This window comes from Orycteropus afer, unplaced genomic scaffold (genome assembly GCF_000298275.1).
Source record: "Orycteropus afer afer isolate SDZICR_OR568_19922 unplaced genomic scaffold, OryAfe1.0 scaffold00031, whole genome shotgun sequence".
In the NCBI taxonomy this organism is placed as follows: Eukaryota; Metazoa; Chordata; class Mammalia; order Tubulidentata; family Orycteropodidae; genus Orycteropus; species Orycteropus afer.
Genome location: NW_006921618.1, coordinates 9,186,369 through 9,199,079, shown reverse-complemented (window position 1 = coordinate 9,199,079; position 12,711 = coordinate 9,186,369). Strand labels below are relative to the sequence as shown.

The 12,711-nt window shown below is 45.2% G+C and overlaps 1 protein-coding gene across 1 annotated transcript; it reads left to right on the top strand.

The window, feature by feature from the left end:
- The first annotated feature begins 1,905 nt into the window (after positions 1-1,905).
- HTR1D (5-hydroxytryptamine receptor 1D) lies at positions 1,906-3,039 on the top strand. The gene has a single exon (XM_007935695.2). The coding sequence runs from the start codon at positions 1,906-1,908 to the stop codon at positions 3,037-3,039; it is 1,134 nt and encodes a 377-aa protein (XP_007933886.1).
- Positions 3,040-12,711: the final 9,672 nt, after the last annotated feature.

Genomic DNA, 12,711 nt, shown 5'->3' with positions numbered 1-12,711 from the left:
TGGTGGAACCACTGAGACTATGGCCCCTAGCTGCTCTTCAGGTCTGGAATTGAACCCACACCTGTGGTTTCCAGCCAAACAAAAGAAAGGCATATGAGTTGAACACTTACCTCAAGTAGATACGCTCCCTGGAGAGAAGAATCATGGGAGAAAGAAGGGCTGCTTATGCACAGGGAGACAGCTCAGGGGGCAGGAGTGCACAGAAGGATGGACACTGGGAAGAGGTAACTATGGGGAGGAAGTGGGAAGGGAGCTGTTGCATTGTGGTAAACTGTGGTCAATGTCATGAGACAAAGTGTATGTTAACTGCTGTGTGGAAAGTGAATTTGCTCCATAAATCTTCACCCAAATCACAATAATAATAATAATAAAAGAATGTCATCAGTGTCACTGAATTGTACGTGTAGAAACTGAAGAATTGGTGTAGGTTTTGCTGTGTGTATTCTCAACAACAAAAACAAAATAAATAAAATTTAGAGGGAAAAAAAATGTTGCTTCTGCCAAAGAAATACTCATGGCAAGGGAGGCAACTGAACGTGCTTTTACTTTCATGGGTATGGACATTTTCCCATTCAAGTTTCACATGAAGATTTGGTTTGTTTTACTCTCAAGTTTAATGAATGTGTCAGGTGCTTAAAGATGCTTCCTCTTCCCCCTTGCCCAGCATGATACATATACACACCCTCTCACACACACACACAAATGGTGTTGCTAATTTTGCTCTTTTCTTTCTTTTTTCTTTTTCTTTTGGTTTGATTTTATGAGTAATGCATGCTCATTCTAGAAAAATTAGAAAATTCAAATGAATAGAAAATTCACCCCCCCACACACACTTCTTAGAAAAATGCATTGGCACAATTTGGTGTCTTTTCTGGAGGTCTTTCATTACTGTGCCCAGTTTCATGTTGTTTGGTTTGCAGGTTTCCACTGATGCTGAATAAATAGGAGGAGGATCTCTGATTCACAACTGACATAGCTGGTTTCATGCACTCGTAACAGGACTGTGACGCTTTCAGCAGTTGTGATCCTTTGCCCACACAGGGAATTGTGGGGGTGGGACATGTCGCCCTCCTGGGTGCTCTCCTGACACTCTGGAGAATGCTCCTTTTGCTGCACTACGGCCAGCGTTAAACCAGCATTAAACCAGCATGTCCTTTTAATCTCATCCAACTTGTCCTAGAACCTAACTCTATTTTTTTTCTTTTTTAAACTCCAGAGCTTCCGAGGACGTGCCGCTCTTGGTGAACTCACAGTGATCCGTTTGTTTTGCTTTCTCCCAGCTTGCACATTCTTCAAGTCTTGGTAATCGAGAATGTTTTGTCTGTTCAGGCTCAAAACCATCACTGGAGCAGGAACCCACATTAAGTATCTCATCATGAGTCAAGATGAACCTGGGAAACTGGACTGTTCCTCTAAATCAGCTGCTACTTCCTTTTGTCTTTAAGTTTTGAAAGCTCCCAGAGGGCAGCCTGAAATCTAGAATCTTCTTAGAATAGGATGGGGGAAATTCTGAAGTTCTCATTAAACACATTTATGTCTCACGCTTTGGAAAAGAGCCAAGATGCCAAAAGCAAGGATCCCAGAACATAGCCCACACTTGTGTGATACCCTGATAATTGTCTAACAAATTCAGCGTGTCTCCACTGGGCTTAAGGGTCTGCTGGGCAGAATTCCAGAACAATGAGACATCTTGTGATTCATCTGCTTTGAGAAAGACCTTTTACTACCAGCTGGTAGTCACCACAGTGTTCTTTCAATAAGCAAATCTTTTCACTGGGGTATGTTCTTGTGATGTATGTCTCCTACCAATGTGAAACCAAAGGATGACCTTGTTAGGTGGGCAGGACAACTGTGAAAGAAGTTGCTGTGTGTGTGGAAATCTGTGGGAAGAGAGAACCACCTAGAATGCCCCCACCAAATCACTCAGTGGAAGGTCTTCTTCAGGAGGCTTCCAACAGATCCCTGAATGCAACAGAAATCCTAGAGGCTTGGGATCCAGGGACCCTCCAGGCACTCCAGATCTCTCTTGCAGTGGTCCTTTCCATCATTACACTGGCCACTATCCTCTCCAATGCCTTTGTGCTTACCACCATCTTCCTCACCAGGAAGCTCCACACCCCAGCCAACTATCTCATTGGCTCCCTAGCCATGACTGACCTCTTGGTTTCTATCTTGGTCATGCCCATCAGCATTGTATATACCATCACCCGCACCTGGAGCTTTGGCCAAATCCTTTGTGACATCTGGCTATCTTCTGACATCACATGCTGCACAGCCTCCATCCTACATCTCTGTGTCATTGCTCTGGACAGGTACTGGGCCATCACTGATGCCCTAGAGTATAGTAAACGCCGGACAGCAGGCCACGCTGCTGCCATGATTGCCATTGTCTGGGCCATTTCTATCTGCATCTCCATCCCACCACTCTTCTGGAGGCAGGCCCAAGCTCATGAAGAGATGTCCGACTGCCTGGTGAACACCTCCCAGATCTCCTACACCATCTACTCCACATGTGGGGCCTTCTACATCCCATCTGTGTTGCTCATCATCCTCTATGGCCGGATCTACAGGGCCGCCCGGAACCGCATCCTGAATCCACCATCACTCTATGGGAAGCGCTTCACCACAGCCCATCTCATCACAGGCTCTGCAGGGTCTTCACTCTGCTCCCTCAACCCCAGCCTCCATGAGGGGCACTCACACTCAGCTGGCTCCCCTCTCTTTTTCAACCATGTGAAAATCAAGCTTGCTGATAGTGTCCTGGAGCGCAAAAGAATTTCCGCTGCTCGGGAAAGGAAAGCCACAAAAACCCTGGGCATCATTCTGGGAGCCTTCATCGTCTGCTGGCTGCCCTTCTTTGTCACATCTCTGGTCCTGCCCATCTGCCGGGACTCATGCTGGCTCCATCGGGCCCTCTTTGACTTCTTCACCTGGCTAGGCTATTTAAACTCCCTCATCAATCCAGTCATCTACACTGTGTTTAATGAAGAGTTTCGGCAAGCATTTCAGAAAGTTGTCCATTTCCGGAAAGCCTCTTAGTCTTATTTGGTGGTGACTCTTGTTATCTTTTGTGTCCTGTAACCCAATATTTTCCTTTTTCCTGAGACTTGGGTTAATTCGTTGTATCTTGGGTCTTCGTTCAGTCAGTAGAATAGTTCTGAGTTCTTTTTCTGTTGTCTACTTGACTGTTGAGCCCCAAAACCTGCCTCAAAGGAGACAGGATTGAAGCTTGATAGGACAGAGTTTGGCAGAAACATGACCCACAGGATTTCTCATTGATGCAGTTCAGATGGAAACTGTCTGGCTCAAAGGGAAGGCTTTCTGGTCTGCCTGGAATTTGTATGAAGCTCCCAGGAGGATGTGGAAGGTTAATGACTTGAACTGAAAGAGAATTTGAAGTCAGGATGGTGGAGGTCTCCATTCCATGTGGCACTTTGATTGGAAAACAACACCTAGGAATTTCTTCCATGAAGTCCTTCTTAGATTGAATATCTCACATTGTATCTATGGGAAGAAATGCAGTGTTTGGGATGCCAACAATATATATTGAGTGACTTGGAGAGAGATTCAGAACTTGGCACAAGGGAGTGGAGTGGTTGGAACTGGATCAACTAACCTGCGCCCTTACTCCTTCCCCATTATCTCTGTACCATCTTAACTTTCTGAAGTTAAAATCCATGATCACCTCAATCAAGTAGGTTGACAGGTTTTGGGCCCACCAAGCTTCAAGTGGAACACCACTTCTGAATTTTTTTCTGAATTATTTTTGTGTATTTCATTTTCATTAGGGATCTTAAGACATTGGGTCTTACCAAATAAAAAGCATGAGACATCATGAGCAGTGTTTTGACTACTTAGTGCTGCTCTAACAGAAATACCACAAATGGAATGACTTGAACAAACAGGAATTTATTCTCTTATTTTGGAGGCTAGAAGTTAGAGTTTGAAGTGCCAGGTCTGGGGGCTGAGTGAAAGCCCCTAGACTTTGGGCTTTGGCTCTGCCTCCTGCTCCCGGCCCACTAAGCTAGAGGTGTCTTTTCACTCAGGCAGCTGCTGGCTGCTGAGGCTAACAAGCCCAAGGTCGACATATAAAATGGCACAGTCCTGATATTATCAAACCACACGGCAGGCCATTGATTCAAATCCCATTAACAGTCCCAAGATCCCCAGAGTATGGCAGGCTGCTGAATGATGACTTGGCTACATGCAGGGTTCAAGTGTGCCAAAAAGCTATAGACCATTCCCAAAGCTTCTCCTTATACTCAGGAAGCAGACCACATCCCTAAAGCAGCTTCTCAGCTGCCCACAGTAGATTCCACCATGGAGTTGATTGCCAGTCTCATCATAGGGAATAATTACCACCAGCTGCCCAGACACTCAAACCAGGCCCAGCCAAGTTGACATATAACCTTAACTACCACAAGCAGCAATCTTTGGGTAATTTTTTCCCCCTCTTCTGGGATGTAGAAACCTTTCAACTCAATTCCATTTCCAGCATTTATTGAGTACCCACCACAAGCTAGAGCCAGTGCTCAGGTCTTGGCATTTGTTATCTCTTTGGCTCCTCATCACATTGAAAGGCAGTTTAAGCATAGCAATTAAGAGCGCAGGGCTTGCAGCCTGATACCTCAGTTCAAATACAAGTGCTGCCAATCACTAGCTGGGTGACCTTGGACAAGTTTCTTAATCCCTCTTTGCCTCATTTAATATACTGTAAAATGGGGATGATAATAATATGTTATTGTATAAATTAATACAGTGCTCAGTGCATAATAGGAGCTCAATAAGTGTTAATTTTTATTTTAGAGATGCAGAAACTGAACTATCCAAGATCAAGCAGCAATATAAAATAGCAGCTACTATTTATTAAGGAGCTCTGGTGGTGTAGTGCCAAAAGCATTTGACTGCTAACCAGGAGGTTGGTGGAATCCACCAGGCACTCTGTGGAAGAAAGACTAGGCGATCTACTTCCATAAAGATTTACCACCTTGGAAACCCAAAGGGAGTCACTATGAGTCAGAATCAACTCAATGGCAGTGAATTTGGTTTATTTATTTATTGAGTGCCTATGGAGAGCCTTGTGTACATTTTCTCGTTTACTCTGCAACTTTATTTTATATATGCGGTAAAGAAACTTGCCTATTGTTAGAGGAGGTTTCATTAAAACATAGCTTTTAAATAGACTCCTAAAAGATAAGCCCAAGGGAGGGGAGATGTGATGAGGCCTCTTGGGAGAGATGAGGTGGAGCAAGGGAACACATGCCAGAGGAGAGAAGGGGAGGCTGGAAGACCTGGAATGCTCATTGTGGTCTCTGGACACAGGGAAAGGAAGGAGGGCCAAGAATATGGGATGACAGGAAGAAAGGAGGGAAGCCAATATGGGGGTGGAGGACATCTTGAAGAGTCTTGTGCTGACCTTGAAGCTTAGGCTGGACATCTTCCAGTGTGATCCTAAGACCACTAGCCTTAGAATCATCCAGAGAGCTTGTTAATATCACATTCCCTGTCCCTGCTTCACACCCACCAGATCAGAATCTGACAGTGAGGCCCAGGAGTCTGCATTTTAAACAAGCCTCTCTCCCCCTCCTCCACCAGGTGATTTCTGTGCCCCTAAAGCTTGGGCAAGGAGCCCTGGTGGCACCATGATTAAGCACTTGGTCGTTAACCAAAAGGTTGGTAGTTTGAACCAACCAGCCACTCCACGGGAGCAAAGACCTGATGATTTGCTCCTGAAAAGATTTCAGCCTTGGACACCTTACTTTGTCATATAGGGTCACTATGAGTCAGAGTTGACTCGATGGCACGCAAGTTTGAGAACCACTGGGATAGGGCCTCGTTCACCCTTCAAGGCCCCTCCCTGTGCTCTAGGCTTGCTCACTGCTCTCTGTACTGGTGTTCCCTACCTTCCTCCAAGACTGTGCTCTGCCCCATCTCCTCCATCTTGCTTTGCATCATCTTTTTAACCTGGAAAAAGTCAGGCATTCAGAGAAGGGAAGGGAACAAACCACAGTATGTATTTAAAAAAACAACCTCACTGCCATCAAGTCAATTCTGACTCATAGCAACCCCCTTTGGGTTTCTGAGGCAGTAAATCTTTATGGAAGTAGATTGCCTAGTCTTTCTTCCACAGAGTGGCTGGGGGGTTTGAACGACCAACTGGTTAGCCGTCCAATGCCTTAGGCACTACACCACCAGAGCTCCTTCCAGTATGTATTATTAGTTTTTGCTTATTGTCTGTTTCTTCTGGAGTGTCAGATTCTTAAGAGTCACGATCTTATGTGTCAAATTCACTTTTGGTCCCCAGCACCTTGCAGTGCCTGGTACATAATAGGTGCTCAATAAATATTTGATTAAATGAATGAGTGACTTAATGAATGAATAGAACATCATTTCCAGGTTTACAAGTGACCTACTTTAAAATTTTAAGAGAAAATGACTGCCCCTGGGGTTGGAATCTTACAAATCATTAGTTTTGCTGTCAAGTAGACTTGGGGCAGTTCTGTCTTGAGTGTAGCTGAAGAATCAGGTGAATGAGGAGGCTGGGCAGAGACTCCAGTGTCCCAGCGTGGCTGGGGCTGACCCCTTACCTGTACTCAGCCCAGCGCCTCTGTCCTTCAGTTCCACCCCCCTCTTCAGTTCCAGCAATCACTACTGTTGTGTACCATTACCTGAAAGCTGCTCGTTTGAACATCACGCCTGGAGAACTATGCTAATTAGGCCACATGAAGGTCAAATTAAAAATAAGCATTTCCCATGACCACAGAGGAAGCCTGTACTGGGCCCTTTCTTCCTCACCCCCCACTCCCCATCCCTGCCATGCTCCTAATTCTCTCATATTGTTACCACACACAATATGGTGGTGATGAAGCTGGGGGAGGGCAGAGCCTTGTCTAGCACAAACCTGCTGCCATCAAGTCGATTCCAACTCATAGTGACCCTATAGGACAAAGTAGAACTGCCCCATAGGGTTTCCAAGACTGTAAATCTTTATGGAAGCAGACTGCCTCATCTTTCTCCCAGGAGCTAGTGGGTTGGAACCGCTGACCTTTTGGGTAGCAGCCAAATGCTTTACTTTCTGTACCACTGAGCTCCGTGTCTAGCACAGGACTCTGCTAATTTCATGGGCAACAAGTGTGGCAGAAAGAGCTCTGGTGAAGCACTTGGCTGCTGACTCAAAGGGTTGGTTTGAACCCACCCGGGTGCTCCATGGGAAAAAGACCTGGCGATCTGCCCCTGTAAAGATTGCAGCCTGGGGAATGCCATGGGGCAGTTCTACTCTGTCACATGGGGTCACTATGAATTGAAAATTGACTCCACCTGATAACAAGTGTGGCAGTGACTGTGGGTGCTGACCCAGAGGCCAATCCTGCTTCCTTGCTCACACAACCCAATTTTGTTTAAACTGCAATATCATCCCCAAGAGGTGAATCTTGATTGGTTTAAACCAATCAGGGGTAGTTCCAGTCCCTTTGACAGGGATAAAGGAGCTCTGGTGGCACAGTGGGTGAGGCACTTAGCTGCTAACCAGAAAGTCAAGTGGTTCAAACCCACCAGCTGCTTCATGGGAGGAAGAGGAGGCAATCTAATTCCCTAAAGATTTACAGACTGGGAAACCCAAGAGAGGTCACCATGAGTTGGAATTGAGCAGACAGCAGTGGGGTTTTCGGGCTTTTTTTTTTTTTTTTTTTTTTGACAGGGATTGGTCAAGGCATGAACATGTGACCAAATTCTGGCCAATGAGCAGTAAGAGTGACTGACCATCCTGGTTTGCCATATGAGGGTTTCCCAGAACAAGGGACTTTTAGTGACAAAACTGGGAAAGTACCAGGCAAACAGAAACAAGTTGGTCACTCTAGATATAAGGGGAAGTCTGCTGGGGCTCTGGGAAAGATAGTCCTTGCAGGAAAAGAGATAGGCAAGGGCTGTTAGATAGATAGTGATAAATATTGATTTGGGTGAAGAGAAGGGCAATGTACCAAATGGGAGTGACCAATATGGCACCACTGAGGATGAGAAAGACATAGAGAGGTACATGGGAAGTACAGACAACAAATATGAACCCTTTTGCATATACAGTACTGAGTTGTCAGTGAAGGCAAACAGGGGTATATGGACAGAAAGATAGGTGGACAGGCTAAACAATTAGGTATGTCTAAATGGGGAGTATATCCAAGATCATATATAGGGTTGGCAGACAATGGTCCTGTAAGTTTATGTGAGTGATCAGAATTCCCAGGTGTATAGTAGAGCTGACAAGGGGCAAGGTTATGGTCATTGCTTGGTCACAGCCAGCTACCCAGAGAGACCGAGTAGTTGATCCTGCGGGCTTGGGACCATAGTCGCAGGAGACATCAAGCTCAATTGGCATAACATACTATACAAAACATTGTTCCACCTCCTACTTTGGCGAGTAGCGACTAGGATCTTAAAAGCTAGCAAGCTGCCATCTAGATGCAACAATGGGTGTCTCCTCATCAAGAAGAAAGAAGAAAACCAAAATGAATGGAAACAATCAGTCCTAGCGACTGGTACACCATCTGATCTGCAACCTATACAACTATGAGACCAGAAGAACTAGATGGTGCCCGGCTACCACTGTCATCCACTTGGAAAGGTTGTACGAGATCCTGCACAGAGAGGGAGAACAATGTGGAACAAAACTCAAAATCATTTGGAGGCAAAAAAAAAAAAGAAGGTGGGGACCAGGTTTGCTGGTCCAATAGAGGCTGGTGGAACCACTGAGACTATGGCCCCTAGCTACCCTTCAGGTCTGGAATTGAACCCACACCTGTGGTTTCCAGCCAAACAAAGTACAGGCAAGTGAGTTAAACATTTACCTCAAGTAGACACACGCCCTGGAGAGAACAATCATGGGAGAAGGAAGGGCTGCTTATGCACAGGGAGACAGCTCAGGGCACAGAAGAGTATGGAGGGATGGACACTGGGAAGAGATAACTATGGGGAGGAAGTGGGAGGGGAGATGTTGCATTGTAAATTTTGGTCAATGACATGAGACAAAGTATATGTGAACTGCTGTATGAAAAGTGAATTTACTCTGTAAATCTTCACCCAAATCAAAAAAAAAATAAAAAAAAAAAAGAGATAGGCAAGGAAAACAAGAAGAAGTTCTTCCTGCTTGAAGCAATCCTCGGCAGCCATCTTGTGACCATGAAATATCTTTGACGCCTTGAGGATGGCTGAGTGGGAAGAACAGCCAGTGCTGATCAGAGTGGGAAGAGCAAGCCCAGTTCCTTGGCCATGTTGTCGAGGAACTGCTGCATCCCTGGGACCACCTGTCTCCAGATTTCTTGTTAAGTGAGCAATAACTATCCTTAAAATTTAACCCCTCTTAAGTATCTCATTACTTGCTGCTGAATACACCTAACAGGTACCAGCAGGACACAGCTCTGTGTTCCCACCTTGCTCTCCCATAGGCTTGGCAGGAGTGGGGAGCAGAATGAGCCACTTTGAGAGTGGTACAGACAGCAGCATTGGACCTGGAAGTGGGGGCAACCAGAGGGTGAGCCTCAGAGTGAACCAGCAAATGTGGAAAATAGAGGTGACCTCAGGGACACAGGGATTTCCAGTGTAGCACATGCACTCCCTCAGGTCTGCAGGGCCCACTTGGCAGTAGAGGAAACTGAGGCTCAGAGAGGGTAACTGACTCATTTGGGATCACATTTACATAACTAGTTCATGCCTGGCCAGCATTCTAGGCTAGATCATTCTGACCCAAAGGCCATGATCTTTCTCATCACAGTGCTGTCTCAGTTATATCACAAAGAAGGGATACCCTTGAACCTGCCTGGTGATGGGGTCCATCTGATGTTCAGTGACTTTCACCCGCCCATCCTGATTCTGCTCTTCTGAAAGCTGGAGATGGGCTGTGCCTTCTCCGGCTGTCCTTTCCCAGCCTGACCATGCCCTCTTCAACTTTTTTTTTTTTTTTTCCTTAACACAACCCAGGAAGGAATTGATCCATCTTGCCGTTGTGGTCAAAGTAAAAGTGTTAAGAGCTGTGTACACCAAGTGCTTTTAAGATGTCTGTCCCCTCCTCCCCCACCGACTCTGTATTTGTACAATCGATTCTGTGAACCCAAGAGGAGGACCTGTCATTGATCCCTGTTACATTTCTTCCTTTGTTCCTACACATCGTTCTGCAGAATAAGCGGTTTTTGCATCCTGAGTCTTCAGCCTCTACACCTGTGCTGTCCCTTCTAGCTTTGTGAAGCCCTCATAGTAAATGCATTCCAACCATAGAAGTACTATTACATCCATCAGGGACAGAGTCAGAGCCCTTCGGGTGACCTTGGCTAGGCTGACAATGCCCAACATAATAAGGACACTTCCTCTGGCAGAGGTACTAATACCCCCACCTTGCCTTCACAGCCAGGCTCTGTTACAGCACATGTCATTCCGCCCTGTGAAAACACAATTACTGTTTGCCTCTCATCAGACTGTGAGCCCTGCATACTCTTGCACTGATCTTTGTTCTCTTAGTACCTGGCACATAGCCAATGCTCAATTAATAATAATACTTAGCGTTTATTGAGCTCTTACTGTACCCAGGTACTACCCTTAAGAGTTTTATGAGGATGAACTCAATTAAAGGTCCCTGAGTGGCACAAAAGGAAGACTGGGCAATCTACTTCTATAAAGATTTATCGCCTTGGAAACCCACAGGGGGTCACTATGAGTTGGAATCAATTCAATGGCAGTGAGTTTGGTTTCTTTGGTTTGGATGGCACAAATGATTTGTGCTCAACTATTAGCCTAAAGGGAAGCTCTAGTGGCACAATGGTTAAGATGTCTAGCCACTAAACAAAAGGTTGATGGTTCAAGACCCCCAGCCTCTCCTCAAGAGAAAGATGAGGCAGTTGGCTTCCATAAAGATTTATAACCTTGGAAACCCTATGGGACAGTTCTGCTCTGTCCTGTAGGGTTCCTGAGTAAGAATCGATTTGATAGCAGTGGGTTTGGTTTTTTAGTTTACTCCCCTAAAGGTCGGTGGTTCGAACCCACCTAGCACCACTGCAAAAGAAAGGCCTGGGGATCCACTTCTATAAAGATCACAGCCAAGATCTTTACCCCATGGAGCAGTAGGTCATGTTATCATCCCCCAAGTGAGTAACTGGATACCCAAAGAAATGGAGAGTTTTCCCAGGGTCATGCTGTTGCTGAGTGGTGGAGCCAGGATTTGAGGCTGACAGTTGTGCCCCAGAATCCAAGCTCTTAATCACCAGAAGATATAGGCCAGGGCCAAATGGCGCACGGCTGTGGAGGGTGGTGTAAGGAAGGGGAAAAACACAGATTTAGGAATCAGACAGAGATACCTATCCTAGTACTTCCGCTTACTTGCTTAAACTCTCTCTGTCTCAGTTTGCTCATCTGTAAAACATGGATAATAACAGTACCAGCCTCACAGGTATTATGATACTTTCAATGGGCCTGGTGCTATAGTAAGGAGCCCTGCTGGTGCATGGTTAAGCGCTTGACTACAAACCAAAAGCTTGATTGTTTGAACTCACCAACTGTGGGAGAAAGATGTGGCAGTCTGCTTCCATAAAGATTACAGCTTTGGAAACCCCATGGGGAGTTCTACTCTGCCCTATAGGTTGCTATGAGTCAGAATTGACTAAACAACATAAAACAATAACAGTATTATTATAATATGATCTTAGGAAGGAAAGGAGAAAATGTATGTCTTTAATCAGCCATCTTGGCCCTGAATTCAGGACATTTTTAATCCATCAAAGGAGGAAGAGGGCATGTGACTTCTGGGTTATGGATAAATAATAGCAAAGAAGGAAAGCCTTTTCATATATGAACCGAGAGACCTGCTTATTGCCAAGCCAGTGTTCTTTCCTCTCTCCTGGGAGTAATAAACTCAAGGGAGTGTAGGGACCATTTGTAAATCAGTGAAGTCACCTGGGTGTAATAGAATAGGGGGATGTGGGGACTTAGGTGACCTGGGGCTCAGATGCTCCATCTAAGGGCGGCAGCTACTATTCATCTCCAATTAACTCTCTCTTTTCCTATTGTGGTAAAAACATACACAATGAAACATGACAATTCAACAATTTCTACACATATAATTCAGCAACATTGATCACATTTGTCAAGTCATGCAGCTGTTCTCATTGCCCTTTTTCCAAATTATTCCACCACCACTAACATAAACTCAATGTCCCTAAGCAAAAACTCTCCTTTCTCCCTCCCTCCCTCATAACCACTAATCACTTTTGGTTTCTATATATTTGCTTTATAAAGAGCCCTCATGATGTAGTGGTTAAGCACTGGACTGCTAACCAAAAGGTCAGCAGTTTGAACTCACCAACTGCTATAAGGGAGAAAGATGAGGCAGTCTGCTTCTGTAAAGATTTACAGCCTTGGAAACCCTTTGGGGCAGTTCTACTCTGCCCTAAAGTGTCGCTGTGAGTTGGGATCTACTCAACAGCAATGAGTTTGGGTTTATATATTTGCTTATTTCATGCAAGTGAGATTATAAAATATTTGTTCTCTGCACTGACTTATTTCACTCAGAACAATGTTTTCAAGGTAAACCCATATTGAGGCATCCAGACTTCATTTCTCTTTATGGCTGAGTCCTACTGACTCTTACCAAGCAGAAATGTGCCAACTCAGATGATTGTTAAGAGAATGTGGATTTTCTGTGGAATTCTCTTTCTTTTAAATACTAGCAATTCATTA

Excerpts from the sequence above, each read along its gene's own strand:
- HTR1D (XM_007935695.2), top strand. The coding sequence starts at position 1,906 with ATGCCCCCACCAAATCACTCAGTGGAAGGTCTTCTTCAGGAGGCTTCC.